Here is a 23,541-nt window from a genome sequence, read left to right as displayed (position 1 = left end):
TAGGAGAATAGATAATGACATGGGTTTTAGAAGGAAATGGTATGAAATTTGGGGTAGAAGTGGGGGTAATTGTGTAATGAATGAAAATGGGTTGTATTTGACCCAAATGGCTTGGATCTTACCCAAACCCATTTGGGTAGAGTGTTTGGTAAGATGAGATGAGTAATGGTTGATGGAGAGAATGGGGGTGTAAGGTGTTAGGTGTTTGATTGAGAGTAGGGTTGATGGAAGAGGTAAGGTGTTAGATTTGGGAGGATGGGTAGTGTAAGAGATTGATTGATTGGATTTTGGGATGATTGAGGGGATGAAGACATGTAGCAAATGGGAAAATGATGAGATTGGTTGATTGGTGATGGTGGTTGGTTGATTAGAGAGAAGGGTATGGGTTAGTTTGATGATGATGGTGGGAGGTATGGGTTGAGGTGATTTTATTGGAGTGTTTTAAGGGAAAGTAATGGGGTGAGGTGTAGGAGATATGGGTTGTGATGTGGGTGGTTGATGGTGTTAGAGAATGAGGATAGGTTAGGGTATGTAGGATATGGGTTATGCTGTGGGTGGTTGATTAATGGGGATAGGTTAGGTTAGGGTAAGGTATGGGTTGATGTGATTTTGGAGAGAAGTGATATGGGTTAGATGAATTGTTTAAAGAATGATGATGGGGGTAGGTGATTAGATGAGGGAGGTGAGTGGGGATGATGACATGTGTCATCTTTTGGTGTGAAGAGAGTGATTGGTTGATGTGGGTAGTTGTTAATGGGTTATGGGTTGTGGATTAGAGGTGGATTGGATATGGATAGTGGTTTGTGGGCTTTTAGTGTTGGGCTTGGGTTTGGAAGTGGTTATAGATTATTTTGGCTTTGATGGGGTTTGTTTTTGGTTGGATTTTTTAGGGTAGGTTCATTTTAGGGTTTAGGTGATATGGGATCGATTTTAGGTTAGAGGTAAGGTAAGAAATTAATTTAGGAAAGAATTGAGGGCTTGTGGGCCTTGAATGGGCTTAGGGTGTTTGCGGATTTGGAGGTGGAGCGGTGAAAGTAGAGGAGGGGTAGGCATCCCAAGTCTCACATTTTTAATTTATTAATTTTTTTGAGATTTTTACAATCATTGATTTGATAAAAAATGCCACATGTTGGCAAATCGGGCCTTTTAGGCCTGTTGGAGAATTTTATCGAGCATTTGGTACAAAGGCGGCGCGGTGAGGGTTGAACACGTGTAGGATAGGTCACACCCCTTTTGTAGGTCCCTTAAACCAATGGGGGGTCTTATGGGCCTCAATTCGATTAAAAAGTCACTTTTTAGTGATTTGGGCTTTTAAAGCCCGTTGGCCAATTTTGTCGAAAAATCAATATTTTGAGTGGAGCGGGGTAAATGGGAGCATGCCGAGCCTTCTCAAGTGGGCCTATTAGACCCCAAGGAAGTCTTAAGGGCTTTGCTTTGATCAAAATGTCGCATTTTTAGTGATTTGGGCCTTTGGGGCCTGTCGACACCTTTTATTGAAAAACTGTTGTTTTTGGGCCCTTTCAAGTAAGGGCCCGTTCAAATTGGGGTGTCTACAAATGGTGCCAAGCCCAACTGGGGAGTTGGTTCAGCGACCATTAGAGAGATACTACTCGGCTCGATTCGATTCAATTTAATTTGGCTAGAAAGGTTGAATTGGGTAAACCAAGGTATTCAAATTAAGTTGATTCAATTGAGTTCTTAGTTGGATTAAGGCAATTTGAATACTAAACACACCAATGCTTGGTAAGTCTAAAGATTTAAGTCGAGACATTATAAGAAAACTTTTAAGTCATACATTCCGAAAATTAAAATTATAAGTCAGAGATAGTACAGACACACACTTTCTATTGATAAAGTTCTATTACAAAAAGGGGAAGCTATGCATATAAAAAAAATGATTACAAGTTTGAGAGAAGGGCAAAACAAAAATGAAAGCTAAGCGTCAGCGGGTGCATCGGTGTCATTGGGGGTTGGCTCGCTTGTATGCTCGAAAGGATCTTGTACATTCGTCTGCTCGAGAGGAACCTAATTGTTAGCCTTATTGGATTTCTTTATTTTCGCTTTAAGCTTGTTGTAGGCCTTCTCCTAGGCTGAATCAAAAGCATCAAGCTGTGCTTGCAGGGATGCAAGTTGCTCTTCCAATGCCTTCTCCTTTTCCAGCTCCTTGCCCTCGATTTGGCTTCTGAGCAATGCATTTTCCCCCTCTACCGAAGCAAATTTGTTCTTAAGCACTTCTAGCTCGAACAAAGTGTTGTCCAGTCTGGATTATAACTTCAGGGAGTTGGTTGCTGTAGCATCCCTTTCCCCCTAGAACCTCTTGGCAAGATCTTCAACTTTGTCCCACTCGGTCAGCACTGTGTCCTTTGACTAGCCAAGGAAAATTGAACTTGAAGAGAGAAAGTATCGAGCAAAGCAATGAGCAAAGGAGCACAGAATGCCATTGACTAAAAAAAGAATTCGTCAGAAAACCTTACCGTTGCCATTGCTTGGAAAACATTATTGAAGAAATGTGCCGGGTCTTCGGCAAAGTCTTTATTTATGGTTTCTCTATCCCTCGGGAAAACTAAGCACTCAAAGAAAGCCCGCGCTACCCTAGGGTTGGATAGCACGAAATCCCTATCAGTGACAGGATTTCCCCCCACCATTGGATTGACCACCCATGGGGAAGGAGTAGTGTCAGCATCACGGGGCCTTGACCCAATGGTCGACACCGAGGCTTGAGATGGCTCGGTGTGGGGGAGGGGGGCGATGGCAGCAGGAGGCGGAGGAGATCGGGTTGAAGGTGCAACCGACATCAAGGGCTGGGGATCCGAGCCTCTCCTCAACCTTTTGAGGAGTGGCTGTTGGTCTTTGTCTTCTTCTTCTTCTTTTCTTTCGATCTGAACCATGGAGGGAGCTACTTCGAGGAGCTCGTCCTTAGAGCCGAATCAGCGGTGGGGATAGGGCGCTTCGAACGAATAGACATGTCTTTGTCTTTTAACCGTTGGGGGTCAATGGCTAGTTGGTTGATCCGACTTGCAGGGAGGAATGCTCCGTTGCACGGTGTTACAGGTTGGGATCTGATAAAATGTGATTGATAATTACAGAGTCCCCGTTATATTTGTCTTTGCTTGAGTTTGCAATATTGAAAGAGGGCATTAAAACTCCATGAATGCACCAAAGCTAAAAAAGAAGAGTAAACGGAAAAAAGGTAGAGATTCACTGTGGGGACTAAAGTAATTGTAGCTAAGAAGGGGAAGCTCGTCCCCTAGAGCGCTCTTCCATCGACTAGACAACTTGATTGGGAACAAGAACCATTCCTTGTCCAAGTCAAGTAGCTCAAATAAGGATGACTTCCCTCTCCTCTTGGTCAAGTAGAAGAAACCTTGTTTTTTGGGGAACCTTTTCAAGGCGAATTAGGCCATGATATCGAGGAGACTGAGCTTGAGACCCTCGTCAAGCCGAGCATTCATTTGCTCAAGGCCGTGGATTAAGCGGAATAAGTTCCCGCTTATTTGGCCCGAGGCCCTCTTGTAAAAGTTTAATACCTCCCGAGTTAGCTTACTTAGTGAAACTCGGAGGCCTGAGGTTGAAGGATCGCCCATATAGGACATTTCTACGTCTTCAAGGATGGCATAGGCCTCCTTAACCTCAGATAACGGAGGGCGAGTGGGGGAATAAGTTTTCCCCCTAGCCATTGGAAGAAGAAGGGTGGAAACAAAAGGAAATAGGAAGAAAAGAAAACTTTTAGAGGAGAGGGAGAAATGCTGGTACCCTAACCTGATGGTGAAAGCGGCCGAAAAATCAAACTTAAGTCGTTCGGAGAACGTGATAAAGGTTTGCTGGAGCCAAGCTAAGAGTGCGTAAGAGAGGGAATAAGAAGACAGAGAAATGACACAAAGCGTAAAAGTAAAATGGAAAATGAGAAGGAATAATGTATATATAAGCCTAAGACGCCTTGAGATGTGTAACCAAATCAATGGCCAGGGTTCCCTCGAGAAACGAAGCAATAATGAGAACGTCAAAGCATTTAATGGTGACAGGAGTGAGATAACCGTTCGAACACGCGCATGCTATCAACCAATCACAAAGCGCCACGTGTTGGAGAGGCATAATTATGCCGCTCAAACCAACGATCGGGAGCACAATTCACGAGGGCAATTATAATGTCTGCCACCCTCGAAGAATGAGCGGTCGAACGTCATAAGTCAGTGCAATTAATGAGCCAAGACAACCCAGCACCCAATTGAAGTTAGCCACGTGTCAACTTCTATTTATCTCGGGGCCCCGGATATAGATCCAAGACCTCGAGAGGGGGGTACTGTGGAGGGCAATTCTCGGAGCTATTGACACGTGGTTTATAGGAGGAATAATTACTGACCCACCGAGTATGTGAAGAACTACCGAGCCTTACAGGTTGGTTGAACTATCTTAGACCATTTAATGTTGACATGACAGAGGTGACAACACTATCACTGACATAACAGATGACAGACATGATAGCGCATAGCCTGATAGATTAGTTGCAACTACCTCAGACCTGTCAGGGCAGTTGTAGCAACTCCTGCAACTGTCAGGTCAGATAGTCGGTTAACCACTTCAAGAGAGATCATTGAGAATATCTTAGAAGATCCATCAATCAGGACTCTTATAAATACCAGGTTGCAATTTATGACAAAGGTTAGAAAAATTCTTCTCTGAGAACTCTTTAATAGTTCGGTACTAATTCTAACTTGATCGTCGAAGTGGCCTTGTAACAGGCTGCCCGCCGAGCTATGAGCTTTCAAGAGAGATCTTGAGGTAGAGCGAAAAAATACATTTACATCAACATACGCCATCCAAGCACATCCTTGGATATTATGCCTTGCTCATTGGCCCTAGGGACCTCCTCACGTGTAGTCCGTATTGCCTACCTACCTACCTTACTTACAAGCTTCTTGAAATGTGCTACCAAGCCCCAAGTCCACAGCAATCCATGTTCAATAGTTAGGGGGCTAATAACTCGTGGCATGGCTATTTTCGTTGGAGTTTCTGGAAAGAGAGATTTTGCCTAGTATTATAAAATTGAATAAAAAAGATACTTAACCGCAAGTAATTCCACAGTTACATCTGCCGAGGTTGTGCCCAGTACTGAAACGCGGGAAACCTTAAACCCGACCAAAATTTGACCTCACACAGAGAGAGGTGAGATGGCTCTTGTGCCTGCACTCCTAAACCCAAACCCTACAACCAAACACTTCCAACACCACACCACCTTCGCCTGCCTCAAATCTCTCCCCAATCTCTCTTCTTCTTCTTCTCATCGATTTCGTTCTTCTCCTAAACTCATAATCTCTGCTTCTCTCAAGGTATCTTCTACTCTTCTCTTTTCCCCCCCTTATCTCTTGTTGTATTTCCCCATATTTTATATTCTCTTCTCATTTCTTAATCTTTCAGGACAACTTTGTGACTCTTAGAAAGAATTGGACTGACTTTACCAGCTTAAATTACTGGGTTGTTCGCGATTACTATCGTCTTGTTGAATCAGTTAACGCTTTTGAACCTCGGATTCAAAGACTCTCTGATGAACAGGTTTGCATTTTTAGTCCAATTCTCAACATTTATTTTATATTTTATTTTGATCAAATTGGGTTTCACTTATTATGGCAATTACATTATTGATTAATAGCTGTGTGCAAAAACTGAAGAATTTCGCCGTCGTCTTAATCAAGGGGAAACACTTGCACACATTGAAGCCGGTTTGTGACTAATTTGCTTCAACTCTATTTGTTTATTTATGCAATGGGTTAATGCCTATTTTCCTTAATTTTTATTAGAAGCATTTGCTGTTGTTCGGGAAGCTGCAAGAAGGACGCTTGGGATGCGGCATTTTGATGTTCAGGTAATATTATTTATCTATTTTGGTGCTTTTTTTGTTTGTTTCAAATTTCAATGTCTATGTATAAAGGAAGTGTTGTTAATTTTTATCCTTAAATAAATGCCAGGTTATTGGTGGGGCCGTCCTTCATGATGGGTCCATTGCTGAGATGAAGACTGGTGAGGGGAAAACTCTGGTTTCTACCTTAGCGGCTTACCTTAATGCATTGACGGGCGAGGGTGTACATGGTATGCTTTTCTATCATTAGTAATTTCATTTCTTTTCTGAGCAATGGAACTTGTTTGTTTGCATGTCTGGGATCATTAATGTGTGAGTGGAGAGGTTTCCAATTTATTCTCCGGCATTGATTAGGTTTGGGATGAGTTATTGGGATTAAAGTAGATATAATGCTTTGAGGGCTACTTAGGTTTATAATTGGGGAGAGTTGAAATTGTTTCCTAAGTATTTTTATGATTCCAACTATGAGAATGGATTGATGAATACAGGGTGTGATTTTCCCTTCAATCAGCTGCTGCAACTAAATTGGTTGTAGGTTCTTGCAGTTACCCCAAATCTGCTTTGCAGTGTTCTCACGTATGCTACATGGGCTACTACTACTACTCACTATTATTTGGATTTAAAATCCTCCATCTAAAGCTATAGAATCAACTTCAACATGATTGGACACATATTCCAATGATTAGAAGGACTGAAAACCTCTTTTGACTTAGTTGAGTTGAATGGATCCTTCAAGAGAAATGGAAAACAACTGGGAGATCACCGTAATTGCAAGGGAGAACCCTCTATGACATTCTCCATTTGTGTTTACTATTAGCTTCTATGTTAGAAGTAATGGAAGGTCACAAGCAATGTTCACAGCAACCAAAGATTTAATCTTTCATTGGTCCTCAATCATTCCGGGGTATATTGGTCTCAAATACAAAGATTTCATATTTAAGTGGGAACTTAGAAATGGAAGGAAACAGTAATCCTATAGAGGCCATATGGCTATAAACTACTGAAGGATTAGGGATTATAGAAGTAATATAAGTTTTTGGCTAAGATAAATATGGGCAAGAAATTAGACTCATATGGTTTTCCAATTGAGGTTTGGAAGTTGATAGAAGAAATTGAATTGTACTAGTTAACTAAGTTATTCAACAAGATTATAGAGACTAAAAACAAATGCCAAATGATGGGGTAGAAGTACTATTTGCAAAATTGAACTACTGTTATGTGATAAAACATATGAGCCATACTATGAAATTATGGGGAGAGTAATGGAGAAAAGGTAAATAAAAGAAACAATAATATGTTAAATAATCAACCGGGGTTCATGCTAGGGAGGTCAACCATCGAGGCTGCCCTCTCACTTGGACAATTATTGGAGAAGCTTCTTGAGAAAAAGGGAAGAATCCATACAAAGTTTTTATTGACTTAAGAAAAGCATATGATAGAGCCTAACAAAATTAATTTGGTGGGTATTAAGTAGAAATTACTCTTGGCTGAGTACATTGTCTATGCTGAAGGACATGTATGTTGGAGTTGTAACTAGTATCATAATAGTTGATTGTGACTTTGAGATAGTTTCGAGTGACATTGGGTTTACATGAGGGATTGGCCCTAAGTCTGTACTTCTTGCAATAGTTATGATGGGATAATTACTCACATTCAAGGAATTTGTATATGTTAATTTGCAACTTGCAAATGATGTAGTATTGGTTGATTGAACTCGAGGGAATAAAATAAAAATTAGAATCGGAGGGATGACTAAAAAATTAAGGGTTTAACGATATGTAGGATGGATATGGTTTAAATGTAATGCAACTTTGTTATGAACACTCCTAGATCCTTCTTCATTGCTTTTTTACTAGCTAGATATGGTTTGATTTCTTAACTTCGTTTGGTGTAGCTAGTTGCTTTCCCTACTCGGTGTAGGCTTTCATTGAGAGTTGGTTGGGTTGGGGGAGTCATTTTGTTAGCCATAAATGTACTCTTTGGGGTCTCCTGCCTTATGCTTTGTGTTGGAGCATATGCAAGGAGAAAAATACGTATGTTTTCGAGGATAAGGAGAGAGAGGTGAAGGCTAATGTGATGAAGATCTTAGCTTTGTTGTTTTTCTGGTGTGAACTTTTTAAAGAATTTAGGGTTTTTTTCTTTGAGGATTTCCTTGTCAGGTGAGATAGGATTTGTAATTTAGCTATGGATTTGTTGGGTTGTTTCGGGGGGTTTTTTCCCTACTTTTTTGTTTCTTTTGTACCTTTTCGATTGGTCATCTCGACCTCCGTTTTTCTAATGAAATTCTCTTTACCTATAAAAAAAACATACTAGTTAGGTTTTTTTATCCATAAAGATGGAGAGATTGATGAAGATATTACCCAAAAAATAGTCTTGGATGGATAAAGTGGAGTCTTTTGGAGAATCATTCAATCGGTATGTTCCAATCAATAAGATCAATTATGTTGTATGGAGTAGAGCATTGGATAGTGATGCAATCAGATCTGGAAATTTAGATTAATTTGTGTAAAAACTTCAAGAAATGTTGAGAAGTTAAGCTGGAAGAGAAAAATCTCTATCGAATCTATTTTATTCAACTAAAACTAGTTACAACTACATTTGATGGTTAATTTATTTATAAGCAAAATAGAAACATAACATCCCCATGAAATGACAATATTACCCTTACATGAGCACTATAAGTAACAAAATAAAACTAAAGAGAAACTAACAATTAACTAACTCCCTCCAATAACTAACTATTTCACGTTGTCAATAACTAAAATAACAAACAATTAACTAATTAACTCCAACAAGTAACTAACTTGGATTGCATCATTCGCCATCCTTAAAAGAACGCAACCATGAGTTAGGCGACATAATGGGGCAGCAAATGTTTTACTTTAAACATATTAGATATGTTTAAATGCAGAGGAAGCTCCACCTTGTAAGTATTATCATTGATGCGCTCCAATATCTTGCAAGGTCTCGCTTTATGAGTTTTAAGTTTGGTGTGTTGTAAGCCATCCAGCTGCCTGTCTTTACTTAAAACCACCCAAACCAAGTCACCTACATTGTACACAACTCTCTTCTTCTTCTTGTGTAGATCAACAACTTCCTTATGTTTATTGTTTGAGCTCTCAATTTGAAATTTGATTTGTGCATGAAAGATCCTTTATAAATGCTGTCATATTTTCAACCTTAGCATTGGTCCTCTTGTTAGTAGGTAAAGGAACCAAATCAACACTAGAGGGTTTTGAACCATAAACCACTTCAAAATGAGAAGTATTAGTAGTCCGGTTCCTTGAGGAGTTGTAAGCAAATTCAGCCAAAGGAAGAACATTATCCCTGCCCTTGATATGCTCCCCAACTAGACAATGGAGCAAATTCCCTAGGCTTTGATTGATAACTTCCGTTTGCCCATTGGTTTGAGAGTGAAACAAAGTGCTGAAATTCAATTCAGTTCCTCTGAACTTCCATAAAGTATGCCAAAAATGACTAAGGAACTTGACATCCCTATTCAGAGACAATAGATGTAGGCACACCATGCAACTTGTAAACCTCTTTGAAGAAGAGTTTAGCAATATGTGAAGCATCTATAGTTTTCTAACGCAGAATAAAGTGCGCCATTCTGGAGAACCGGTCCACAATCACCATAATAAAGTCATTCTTTCTTCGAGTGGGTGGGAGACCCAACACAAAGTCCATACTAATGCATAATCATGGTTTGTTAGGTACCGGAAGTGGTAAGTATTACCCCACATTAGTAGCCACACCCTTGCCCTTTTGGCACACATGGCACCTTTGAACATACCTTGTAATTTCCGGCGAAAAGTAATTTTTTTGAAGTAATGCAAGGGTCTTATCTTGGCCAAAATGACCCAAATTGTGTAACTCAACTAGAAGCTTCTCTTGTAGGAAACATTTTGGTACACACATCCTTAGAACCTTGAAAAGAAAGCCATCTTTGAGTAGAAAATCAACATGTTTACCTTGTTGAATTGTATGTAGAATATGAGTGAAATAAGGATCCTCTTGATAATGATTCTTAAAACTATCAAAACTAGCCACTACATTCCTCATCTCTATCAATAAAGTAGCTCGTCGACTTAACCCATCAGTCACCTTATTAAGAATACCCAACTTGTGCTTCAAAGAGAAAGTGAATTGTTGTAAGAAATTCACCGACTTGGCATGTTGTTTGTTTAGTTGAGATTGCATATTGATGTACTTAAGAGCTTCATGTTTGATACAAATAATGAACTCCTTGTAAGCCAAATAGTAACCCTAATGCTTGATAGCTTGTACTATGGCATATAACTCCAAATCATAAGTAGAATACTTGAGCTTGACACCATTCAACTTTTCACTGAAGAAGACAATGGGCTATCCTTCTTGACTAAGAACACATCCAATTCCATCTCCCGAAGCATCATAATCTAGTTCAAAAGTCATATCAAAGTCGGGTAAAGCTAGAACGGGAGCCTCGGTAGGTACCTTCTTCAAGAGCACAATATTATCTTGGGCTTCTTGTGTCACTTAAATACCTTCTTCTTAAGGCAATTCGTGAAAGGGGCTGCTAACATGCTAAAATTTCTGATAAACCCTTTATAAAAAGTGGGAAAATCATGAAGACTTCTCACTTCTTGAATGCTAGTAGGTGTAGGCCAATCCACAATCGCTTTGACCTTGTCTTCATCCATGAGTACTCCACTGGAAGGCACCACATACCCCAAGAAAATCACTCTATCAACGTCAAAGCTATATTTCAAATTACCATAAAACTTCTCTTTCCTTAACAAATCAAACACTTGTTGAAGATGGAATAGACACTCTTCAATCCATGACTATAAATCTGTTGAATAATTCTGTTTCTTTAGTAGACTTTTAGTCCTTGTCCTTTTTAGTCTTTTCCTTTTTTATTAGACTTGTAATTCTCTTTAAAGCCTAATTAGGGCTAATCAGTGAATTAATTTTTCTCTTCACTATTTCTAACTTGGTATCAAAGCCTCAGCAACCTGCGGCAACAACTCTTTTGCTGTTTAGACCCAACGACAACAACAGAGGTGTTATTTGGACCCAACGACAACATCAGAGGTGCTGTTTGGGCTCAACAACAACAACAGAGGGTTGTTTGGACTCATCAACAATAGTAGAAGTGTTGTTTAGATTCTATGATAACAGCAAAAGTGCTGTTCGAGGCTTGCGATCATAGCAGAGCCCTCGTTTGTTGACTACGACCACTGCACAGGTGCAGTTAGGCTGCTACAATCACAGCAGATCCGCTGGTTGAAGGTTACAACAGTCGCAGTTCTGTTTTTTTTTCGATTGGTGCCTATAGTCACTGTAGAGGTGCAGTTGAGTTGCTACGATCATAGCAACCCTTTTATTTGAAGGTTGCGACAATCCAGAAACTGTTTTTTTGGTGGCTGCGAGACCTGCGATCACTGCAGAGGTGTAGTTGGGTGGCTACGATCACAGTAGACTTTGTATTTGGAAGTTACGATCTACTCTAGACCTTTTTTTGCTGTTTTTTTGTTTTATTTGATCTCCCTTCAAACCAAAGCACATAGATTCTCGTGATGGCCTCAGAGTCTTCTTCTTCGATCACCAGTAATGGTGATGGATCGAGAGGTCTTCCCTCTCATTCGACTGACTTTCCAAGCATCCAAATTACTACCGTGAAATTAGATGGTCCTAATTACCTCCTTTGGGCTCGATCGGTTGAAATGTTTATTGGTGAAAAAGGGAAGATCGGATACCTCATAGGGGCGGAACAACAACCGACAACGACTAACACTGCTAATCCCCAATGGTTTGTTAATGACTCTATGGTATGTTCTTGGCTAGTTACATCTATGCAACCACACATTGCAGTTGGGTCTATGTTCTCCAAGACAGCTATATGGGATTCCGCAAAGAATATTTACTCGCAACGTCAAAACAATGTCCGGATCTTTAACTTAGGGCGTGAGATTTCTCGCCTTTCGCGAGGTGACTCTTCAGTCACCTTCTATATATCTCAGTTACGTGCTCGATGGGAAGAGTTGACCTTCTACTCCTCGTCTTATGCTTGGAAGGCCTCTGTTGATGAGGCACTATATGCATTGATTCTGGATTAGAATCGAGTTTTTCAGTTTCTAGCCGAGCTTCGTGATGAATTTGAGTATGCGAGAGTTCATTTATTGGGTATGGATCCCTTTTCGTCCTTACAGACTGCGTATTCTTATGTCTTGGTTGATGAGAGTCGTCGCGCAGTTATCCTACCCCATTCTTCAGGAGATCACTCAACCATGCTTGCTTGCCTATCTTCTCCACAACCACCTAGTGGGTCTCTGCCTACCCGTCAACGTCATAAGTGTGATCATTGTGGAAAGTTGGGTCATGTGAAGGCTCATTATTATGCACTTCATGGTCGTCTTAATCAACAACGCCAACAGACTCAACGACCTTCAGCTCATGTAGTCTCTCAGCCATCTACTGATCCAGCATCTTCTTCAGCTCCTTCCTCCTCCACGGATTCGGTATCTCTATCTCAAGCTGAGCTTGACAAGTTCAGAAAAATTTTCAATCAGATGGAGATTTTATCTCAGTCGATTTCTACTTTCGCTCACTCAGGTACCTTTGCATCTGCACACAGTGTTTCTACCACTTCCTCATCATGGATCATTGATTCTGGTGCCTCCGATAATATGACTGGTACGTCTTCCCTGTTCTAAACCTATAGTGTTTGCTCTGGTCATCGCAAGGTTCGCCTTGCCGATAGTTCTTTATCTTCTATTATTGGTCAAGGTTATTTTTCTGTTACACCGTCTTTATCCTTAACTAATACATTGCATGTTCTTCAACTTACTACTAATCTTATCTTGGTTAGTAGCATTACCAAACATTTGAATTGCAGTGTAACTTTCTATCTTTCTCATTGTATTTTTTAGGATTTGAAGTCGAAGAGGACGATTGGCACTGGACATGAAGTGAACGACTTGTATCTCTTGGACACACCTGTTCTACTTACCATTCATTCTGTTTCTCAGCTTAGTAGTAGTAGTAGTCAGTCTAATAAGGCACTTGTAATGCGTTGGCATTTACACTTATGCCATATTTCTTTTGGATATTTGAAACACATGTTCCCTGGTTTATTTCATAATAACAATTTACTTGATTTTTCATGTGAAACTTGTCAATTAGCTAAACATGTGCGTTCTCATTATCCTATTAGTATACATACTACTGCACCTGCTATGTTTGACTTAATTCACTTCGATGTGTGGGGACCTTCCTATGTTTCTTCTACCCTTGTCTTTCGTTATTTTGTCTTATTCATCGATGATCACAGTCGCGTCACTTGGGTCTATCTTATGAAACACAAGAGTGAAGTATATGGGATCTTTAAGCAATTTCTTACTATGGTTTATACCTAGTTTGGTCGTATTGTCAAGACATTCCATTCTGATCATGGTACTGAGTACACCTATAGTGAGGTTTTGAAACTTTGTTTAGAGTCTAGCATTGAGCACCAAATGTCTAATGTCAAGACTCCTCAACAAAATGGTCGATTCGAAAGGAAAAATCGTCATGCTCTAGAGTTAGCCCGTGCCTTCTCTATTGGCATGAACGTGCCACAATCCTATTGGGCCGATGCAGTTCTTACTACTATTTACATCATTAATCAGACCTCCTCTCGAGTTCTTCAGTTTGCTACTCCCTTTTCTCAGCTCCATCCAGATCGTTCTTTGTTTCCACTCCCTCCACGCGTGTTTGGTTGCATCTGCTTTGTTCAAATCCTTGACCAAACTTGTACTAATTTTGATCCCAAGGCCAGAAAATGTATATTTTTAGGTTATTCCTCTACCCAGAAAGTATACCGCTATTATCATTCTCTTTCTCGAAGGCGCTTCATTTCTTGGGATGTTTCTTTTTTTGAGCACACCTCATACTATAATGGGTCAGTTACCATTCAGTCTGAGTGGTTTCCTCTCAATTTTTCCAATGATGACCTTTCTTCCCTATTATTTCCTCTTCCTATGCCTGTTCCTCTGTCTCCACCTCCTGTCAACCCATCACCTCCTTTATTGCAGGTTTACTCTCGGCGACCACGTAATACGACCATCACTTCTATGCCAGACCAGCGTGCTTCTTCGTCTCCAACTCCGCTTCCTACTATCCCTTGTGATGATCGTCCTATTGCCACTCACAAGGGTAAGCGCACTTGTACTTATCCTATTTCTAATTATATATCTGATTCTGCTCTCTCACCCTCCTATCGGAGCTTTCTTGCTTCTGTTTCCACTATTTCTCCTCCTAATACTATTGCAGATGCTATTGCCCATCCTAAGTGGTGAGCAGCTATGATTGATGAGTTGAATGCTCTTGAAAAGACTCAGACTTGGGAACTTGTTCCTCTTCCACCTGGGAGGAAGGCTGTGGGATGTCGTTGGGTTTTCACGCTTAAGTATAATACTGATGGTTCTATTGCTCGTTATAAGGCTCGTTTAGTGGCAAAGGGTTATGTTCAGACTTATGGAATTGATTATCAGGAGACATTTGCTCTGGTTGCCCAGATGACCACTATTCGGGTTCTCTTTTCGATTGTCGCAATTAGAGGGTGGCCTCTTTTTCAGTTAGATGTCAAGAATGCCTTTCACAATGGTGATCTTCAGGAAGAAGTTTATATGGTCCAATCTCTTGGTTTTCTCACACCTGCTTCTCCTACACATGTCTGTCGTCTTCATCGCTCTCTTTATGGACTGAAGCAGTCTCCTCGTGCATGGTCTGAGCACTTTACTAGGGCAATGCATCAGTTTGGTTTCCATCAGAGTTCTGCTGATCACACTATTTTTTCGGCACTCCAAGGACAAAACTGTTGTTCTCATTGTTTATGTAGATGATATTGTCCTTACTGGAGATGATAGTGCTGGCATTACCGAGGTCAAATCTTATTTAGGCCGCCAATTTGAGATTAAGGACCTTTGCCATCTTCACTATTTTTTGGGTATTAAGGTTGCGCGGTCTCACTCTGGTATATTTATCTCCCAGCGTAAATGTCTTTGATTTACTCCGTGACTCCGGCAGCTTGGTTCTCGTCCCGTTGATACTCCTATTGAGCATAATCACAGGTTGGTCGATTCTGAGGGGGAGTGTTTGTCAGATATTGGCTAGTATCAACGTCTTGTGGGAAAATTGATATACTTGTCTATGACTCGCCCCGACATTGCTTATGCTGTTAGTGTTGTAAGTCAGTTTATGCACTCGCCTCAAACATCTCATCTTACTGCTGTCTATTTCATTTTAAGATATCTTAAGGGCTGTCCTGGTCGAGGTATTTTGTTTAGTAATCATGGTCATCTTCGCATTGAGGCATGGACATATGCAGATTATGCAGGTTCAGTAACTGATAGACGATCCACTTCAGGATACTGTACTAAAGTTAGTGGCAACTTGGTAACTTGGCATAGTAAGAAGCAAGATGTAGTTTCTCGGTCCAGTGTTGAGTTAGAGTATAGAGCTATGGCATTTGGAGTGTGAGTTATTGTGGCTTAAGACATTACTAGTTGACTTGTGTCTTCCCGTAACAAGCCCTTTTTCACTATATTGTGATAATAAATCAGCCATTAACATAGCAGCAAATCCGGTTCAGCATGACAGAACGAAGCATATCGAAGTTGATCGACATTTCATTAGAGAGAAGATTGTTTCTGGGCAAATTTGTACTCCATTTGTTCCTACATCTTAGTAGCTCGCTGATATTCTTACTAAGGGTGTTAGCAAAACTGCCTTTGAAGGTGTCTTGTCCAAGTTGGGCATTGTTGATATCCATGCACTAACTTGAGGGGGAGTGTTGAATAATTTTGTTTCTTTAGTAGACTTTTAGTCTTTATCCTTTTTAGTATTTTCCTTTTTTATTAGACTTGTAATTCTCTTTAAAGCCTAATTAGGGCTAATTAGTTAATTAATTTTTCTCTCACTATTTCTAACTAAATCAATATATCATCAAAGTAGACCACCGAAACATTCCCAAAAGAGAAGGGCTTAACATGGTTCGGGTTCGGACCGGATACAAGTTTGTCCATATCTATATCCGATTTTTTATCCGGATTCATATCTGGATCCAACTCGGATCCTACTAGTTAAAATCATATCCAAACCATTTTGCTTTCATTAAATCCATATCTAGATCCGATCCGACTGAATTAATTGATTTAGGTCGGATAATGTCAAACCGTTCAAGGTTATTTCAAACAAAATTTCTAAAATGTGTCTAAATGGTGACTTGAATTGAATCTCTCTTCTTTTTAAAGAGAAGCATTGACCATTACACCCAACTGTTGTGGGTTGATGAAAGATAGCTTAAAAAATATAAAAATACAACTTGCAAAGTAATATATCATTCGGATCTTGGAAAAAATAAGGATGGATTCGTATCCGACCCGGATCCAACTTGGGTCAATGGACATCAACCCATATCCGACCCATATTTTAATTCGGATATACTTGAAGGAACCAAACCCGCTAAATTCGGATTCGGATTTGGATCACTTGGATTTTGGATCAAATCCGTCCCATTTTAAACCTTTCAAAAGAGGTTGCAACATTTGAGTCATCACTCTCCTGAAAGTGTTAAGAGCATTGGTGAGTCCAAATGGCATAACAAGCCATTCAAAGAGCCCATTGTGTGTCTTGAAAGCGGTTTTTCAATCATCCGTTGTCCAAATTATTCTAATTTGATGATACCCATTTCGTAGATCAATCTTGGAAAACACTCTTACACCCTTTAAGCAATCCAACATGTCGTCCAACCTAGGAATCGAAAAATGGTACTTGATAGTTATCATTTTTATAGCCTGACTATCCACACAAATTCTCCAAAGAACCATCCTTCTTGGGAGTTAATAGTGTTGGGATTGCACATGGGCTTAAGACTAGGTCGTATATACCCTCGCTCCAAGAGCTCTTCCTTACCTTTTTAGGTGTCATTCTATAAGCTGTTTTTGTTTGGAATGGTTGGACCGGGTATTAGATCAATGCAATGTTGGATATCTTGCATAGGAGGCAACTGGGGAGGCAATTTAAGTGGAAAAACATCAACATAGTGTTCTAGACGTTCTTCCACAACTATTGGCTTATGAAAATCATCAACTTTTTCTTTTGGAATTAAAACAACATATTCTCAGAAGAAAAATGTAGCTAGCGTGTATCAGCTTCACCAGGTGGTTACTAATTATTTTCGCCGGGGGGGAGAAAAGCTTGGTTACATATTATTTCACTCTTCAAGCCTTGTGGGAAGAGTTGGATCACTATCATGTGCTTAAATGGAGGAATGCTATGGATGCAATGGAATTCTGCAAATTGACTAACCAGAATCGAGTCTACCAATTTTTGGCCGGGTTGCATCCAACTTATGACTTTATTCGAGTTCAGATATTGGGTCATGATTCCATTCCATCTATTGAGGAAGTATATTTTTTTTGTGAAGAACGAGGAAAGCAGAAGGTCTGTGATGCACCCTCTTTTTGAACCACCTCCCACAACTTTTCTCTCTTCTATGTCTGGAAAAGACAATAAGGGAGGATCTAAACGAAGTGGGAAATTGAGTGATGATTATTGGAAATATTAGAATAGATAGTTAGTTCTAGTTTGTTTTATATGAATTTATTTATATTATTCTTGTATAAGGGCATTTATGTCCATTCCCTTATTATGTGTTATAAATATATACCAAGCTCTCATTATGAGACTTGTGATTTTTTCTTCTAAAATTCTTCTTGGTATCAGAGCCAAAAAGAAAAAACCCAATCACCATCTTCTAATTCACATGCTGCAATAGAGATTTGCACAGTGATCAATAAATTTTTTTTTTCTTTCTCTCTATTTTCTCTACGTTAGTATTACCCTTTGGCAATCAGCCTTGTGTTGTTGGGTGCTTGTCTATTAGCCCCAAAAGTTTCTTGCGATCAGCCTTTAGGATCTTACAATACCCTGCGACTGTAGCAGTAGGTCTGAATCCCATCTACGATCAGACCTACAAGCCTTAAAGCTCTCTACGACAGCATCAGGAGGTTTCTCCAGGCCTGTTTCCCACCTGCGATCAGATCTGGATGATCTACAGTGACCTGCGACAGCAACAATAAGTTCATACTTGAGTTACGATTCAACCTTCATTCTCTAGAGTGCCTGCGATCGGGTCTAGATAACCTAAAAGTACCTGCGACAGCAACAGTAGGTTATTGGCTGAGTTGCGATTCCATCTACTGTGATCTAGAGGTTCGTTTATGACTTTCGATCAGTCCTACAAGGTCTGATCTGCTCCACGACACTTCTATAACACACAGTCAGCCCTACTTCATCTCTTAGCTGTGTTGCGATTTCATCTACCTTGGACTACAGGTCTATATTTGACTTTCCATCAGCTATACAAGATCTGATTTTGCTCTACGATACTTCTACAGCACAGAGTCTACCCTAGAACACTTCTTAGGGTATATACAGCCCTGCGACAGTGACTATTTTGGTTGGTTTAATCTCACGACAGTGGTATTTGGTCGGTTCAATCTTATAACAACAGTAGGAGTGGGTTCTAGTGTTGCCGACAGCAATTAATAAGATTATTTGGCCTTAATCAGTACTGACACGTGAGATCTCTCTTCAATCCAAATACAGTAGTAATAGTGTGCAATGACTACGACTCACGAGACTAAGGATTCTACCACCACTCTTGGGGCCAATTTCTCCGTCCAGCGTATCACCAATGCGCCACTAGATGGTCGTAACTTTCAGAGTTGGTCTCGATCTGTACGACTTTATTTGGGTAGTCGGGGAAAATCTGGTTGGCTGTTAGGTAGTATTCCTAAGCCACCCCCCATTGATCCCAAATTTGAACAATGGGAAATTGATAATTGCACTATTCTTGGTTGGTTATTCAATTCCATGGAGCAACGCATCTACACTATGTTTATGTATCATGAGACTGTCTCTTCTTTGTGGTCAGCTCTTACTCAAACATATGCACATGCTCGCAATGACTCAAGGATTTATGAACTTTACCGTGATATTGCTCAAGCATCCCAAGGAAATCAGAGTGTTGCAGATTATTTTGGATTTCTTCAGTCCCGTTGGGAGGAGCTCTCGCACTATGAGTCCATGGCCGAGTTATCTGCAGAGGCAGCTGAACATGTGGTCAAGAGGATTGCTCGGCATCAGACATACCAGTTCCTCATGGGTTTACGCCCTGAATTTGAGGCATTGCGGACCCAAATTCTTAATACCACTCCTCTACCTTCATTATTTGAGATATTCGCGACTGTTGATAGCGATGAGCGTCGTCGCCGTGTCATTCCCTCTCAGACTCAGGTTCCTGTCACTATCTCAGCTCCAGATACAGATCAGATGGCTCTTGCAGCCAACTTGGGTTTTTCTAATTCCCGTACTTTAGGATCTGGGAATCGAGGCCGTGGGAGTCGTGGGCGTGGTAAAGGAAATAGTCTTACATGTAGTCATTGTGGGAAGATTGGCCATGAGAAGGCTCGTTGCTTTCAACTCTATCCCCACTTGTTGAGATCTTCTGGGGGACAGCCCCGTGCTGCTGTTGTGGAATCTACCTCTGTTGATCATGCTTCCCTGGGTACTATTGATTTGCAACATCTTCAGACACAGATTACAGCTATTGTACGGGATCAGCTTCAGGCTCAGATTCCCTCATCCTCGACAATTGCATCCACTCCTCCAGGTACTTCTTCTGCATTTCATGCCACTCAGTCTAGCTCTGCTCCTCTGACCTGGGTCATTGATTCTGGTGCCTCTGATCACATGACCGGTGAGTCCAATCATTTTATTTCTTCTATTTTTCCTACTACTCATAAGGAGGTTCGCCTTGCTGATGGGTCTCTTACTCCTGTTCACAGTAAGGGTTCTATATCTCTAACTCCTGGTTTTCCTCTCAATTCTGTTCTCCATGTTCCACACTTATCTCTTAACCTTCTATCTGTGAGTAGTATTACAAAATCGCTTAATTGTTCTGTAACATTTTTTCCTACTCACTGTGTCTTTCAGGACCTGACTTCGAGGAGGACTTTTGGCAAGGGATATGAGAGGGATGGGTTGTACCTGTTTGAAGCTCCACCTACTGCTGCCCCAGTTTCTGTGTTCCCACTCACTGGAACTCATACTTTTTCTTCTCAGACTTTAGACTTATGGCATGCTCGCTTAGGACATGCTAATTTTCAGCACTTATGTTCTTTATTTCCTGCTTTAAAACAATCTTGTAGTGGACACAAATTTCAATGCTCTGTGTGTGAGCTTTCTAAACATACACGTGCCTCTTATATTCCTCGCATGCATAGAGTTAATGCTATTTTTGATTTGGTTCATTCTGATGTGTGGGGGCCTTCCCCTGTTACTGCTTTTAATGGTCATAAATATTATGTTACATTTATTGATGACTATTCTCGTTGTACTTGGGTTTATTTAATGCGTTCTCGTTCTGAAGTCTTACCTATTTTTGTTAATTTCCTTAAAATGATTCAAACTCAATACAACATTACAGTCAAATCTCTTAGAACAGATAATGGTGGGGAATATATTTCTGATGGGATTCGCTCCCATCTTCATGAGCGTGGTATGCTTCATCAGTTATCATGTCCCTACACTCCTGAGCAAAATGGGGTGGCGGAACGTAAGAATCGTCACCTCATGAACATAGTCCGTTGCCTTCTGCGAGGGATGCATGTTCCCAAGTCCTATTGGAATATGGCCGTTCTTACTGCTGCTTTCCTCCTGAATCGTGTTCCGAGCCGTACTTTAGGGGGACAAGTACCTCTTCATGTTCTTCGACCTGATAGCACTCTCTTCCCTATTACACCTCGTGTTTTTGGGTGTACTTGTTTTGTTCAGGATAGAACTCCTCATCGTACCAAATTAGATGATAAAGCTACTTGTTGTGTCTTCTTGGGTTACTCTTCTATGTCAAAGGGGTATCGGTGCTATGATCCCCTTTCTCATCGTATTATTCATTCCCTGGATGTTACCTTTTTTGAAAATGTCCCATATTTTCGTACTTCACCTTCTTTGCAGGACTCTTCTTCTTTACAGGATTCTTCTCCAACAGTGCTACCATCTCCAGTTTTCTCTCCATCTTCATCTTCACCGCCGCCGCTGCAAGTTTACTCTCGTCGCCCTCCCCCCTTTCAACCTTTGCCAACTTCCTCCTTGGACTCAGGTATATCCTCTTCTACATTTACGCCTGTTCCTTCTATTTCTGACTCTCACTTACCAATTGCACTACGCAAAGGTAAGCGAGGGTGTGTTACTAATCACCCTATCGCCCAGTTTGTTTCTTATCAGGGTCTTTCTTCTTCCTATCGAGCCTATCTTTCCACTACTGACTCTATTCGGGTTCCCCGGTCTGTATCTGAGGCTTTACGTGATCCTATGTGGACTAGAGCCATGACTACTGAGATGGATGCATTGCAGAAGAATCACACCTGGGATCTTGTTTCTCTTCCTTCTGGGGAGCAGACTGTTGGTTGTAAATGGGTTTTCACAGTTAAGTATCTTGCAGATGGTACTGTTGATCGCTACAAAGCTCGACTTGTCGCTAAGGGATTTACGCAGACTCCGGGAAAGGACTTTGGCGCCACATTTGCCCCTGTAGCCAAACTGTCTACTGTCCGTCTACTTATCTCTTTAGCGGCCTGTCACTCATGGCCTCTTCACCAGCTTGATGTGAAGAATGCATTTTTAAATGGTGATCTGACAGAGGTTATTTATATGGACCCCCCTCCTGGCTTTCGTTTTCAGGGGGAGTATTCTGGGAAAGTATGTCGTCTTCTTAAATCTCTATATGGCCTAAAGCAATCTCCGCGAGCCTGGTTCCAGCGTTTCTCTGAGGTCATCTTATCTATGGGATTTTCCAGATGTCACTCAGACCATACTTGCTTTATTCGACGAGGAGCAGATGGTCGCAATACCATTGTCTTGGTTTATGTAGATGATATTATAGTAACTGGAAATGATGCAAAGTGGATTGACATGGTTAAGAGGCAGTTAGGTAGTGTTTTTGAGATTAAAGACTTAGGTCCCCTCAAGTATTTTTTGGGGTTAGAAATAGCCCGCTCACGCCGTGGTATTTCGTTATCTCAACGTAAATACACTTTGGATCTTCTTCAGGACACTGGTATGCTTGGTTGTCGTCCTGCATCTTCTCCAATGGATCAAAATCATCGCCTTCATGCTGAATCTGGGGAACTTTTATCTGATATTTCATCTTACCAGAGACTCGTAGGCCGTTTAATTTATTTGACTAATACTAGACCGGATTTGACCTTCGCAGTTAGTGTAGTCAGTCAGTTTATGCATGCTCCACGTACCTCACATCTTGATGCAGTGTATCGTATCCTTCGCTACTTGAAGTCTCGTCCCGGTCTAGGCTTATTTTATTCATCTACTGCTCAGCCACATCTATCATGTTTCACTGATGCTGATTATGCGGGTTCTCTTACAGATAGGAGATCTACATCTGGTTTCTGTACTTTCTATGGCAGTAATCTTATCTCATGAAAAAGTAAGAAACAGAGTGTGGTTTCTCGTTCCTCTGCTGAAGCTGAGTATCGTGCTATGGCTCTAGGCACATGTGAGCTTCTTTGGCTTAGATCTTTGTTAACAGAGTTGGGATTTCCTACCGTTGGTTCCTCGTCGCTGTTCTGTGACAACAAATCTTCTATCATGCTTGCATCTGACTCAGTCCTTCACGAAAGAACTAAGCACATTGAGGTTGATGTTCACTTTCTTAGGGAGAAAGTTCGGTCTGGTGTACTTAAGACAATCTTTGTTTCTTCCCCAGATCAACTAGCAGATATGCTTACAAAGTCTGCTGGACCTTCAGTCATAAATTCTCATCTTGCCAAGCTGGGCCTAGTTGATATATTTGCCCCAGCTTGAGGGGAAGTATTGGAAATATTAGAATAGATAGTTAGTTCTAGTTTGTTTTATATGAATTTATTTATATTATTCTTGTATAAGGGCATTTATGTCCATTCCCTTATTATGTGTTATAAATATATACCAAGCTCTCATTATGAGACTTGTGATTTTTTCTTCTAAAATTCTTCTATGATAAGGATAATCTCCATTATGATCATTATGGTAAAATCCGACATACTAGGGCAACATGTTAGGATCTGATTGGCAGGCCAACTAACTTCAACAAGGGAAAATCGCAACATCCCCAACTTAAGCCGAATGCTCATGTTGCCATCCAGGACTAGTCACAACCCAGTTCCACTAGTTCTAATCCTTTTACTGAGTTACGCACATCCCGAGAAGAAATAAAGTGTTTGAGAAACCTTCTTATAAGACTTGATGGACAGACACAAGTTCCACTTCTTTGCCCAGTTAGGTATACATGCCTCTGCAAATATTGCTAGTTTCTTTTCTTCTTGTCCATCTTGGATCATTTACTCTGGAGCTTCAGACCATATGACTGGTACATCTTCAATTTTTAATTCGTACTAGTTATCATCTGGTAAAGACAAGGTAAAAATTGCAGATGGTTCCCTTTCTATAATCCATCTGCAATTTTGGGAAAAGGGGACATCCAAATTAATATTCATTGTCTTTATCATCTGTACTTCATGTTCCAAACATGTCCATTAACCTTCTTTTTGTTAGTAGCCTCACAAAATCATTAAATTGTTCTATCACATTTTTACCTAATC

At 40.6% G+C, this 23,541-nt stretch overlaps 1 protein-coding gene across 3 annotated transcripts in view; it reads left to right on the top strand.

Moving 5' to 3' along the window:
- The first annotated feature begins 4,964 nt into the window (after positions 1 to 4,964).
- The window catches only part of SECA2 (Preprotein translocase SecA family protein), a 64,141-nt gene continuing 45,564 nt past the window's right edge, over positions 4,965 to 23,541 (top strand). Inside the window, exons 1-5 of one of the 3 annotated variants that reach the window (XM_086431934.1) lie at positions 4,965 to 5,327; positions 5,416 to 5,550; positions 5,648 to 5,717; positions 5,796 to 5,860; positions 5,964 to 6,084. In XM_086431934.1, coding sequence (XP_086288060.1) covers positions 5,169 to 5,327; positions 5,416 to 5,550; positions 5,648 to 5,717; positions 5,796 to 5,860; positions 5,964 to 6,084 — 550 coding nt within the window. In that variant the 5' untranslated portion in view covers positions 4,965 to 5,168. The remainder of the gene's footprint in view (positions 5,328 to 5,415; positions 5,551 to 5,647; positions 5,718 to 5,795; positions 5,861 to 5,963; positions 6,085 to 23,541) is intronic. The other 2 variants (XM_086431933.1, XM_086431932.1) reach the window with 2 other exon arrangements.

This window comes from Akebia trifoliata, chromosome 2 (genome assembly GCF_017979445.1).
Source record: "Akebia trifoliata isolate Shusen 1 chromosome 2, ASM1797944v1, whole genome shotgun sequence".
Taxonomy (NCBI): Eukaryota; Viridiplantae; Streptophyta; class Magnoliopsida; order Ranunculales; family Lardizabalaceae; genus Akebia; species Akebia trifoliata.
The sequence above is the reverse complement of the archived record's forward strand: the minus strand, read 5'-3'. Positions and strand labels throughout refer to the sequence as shown.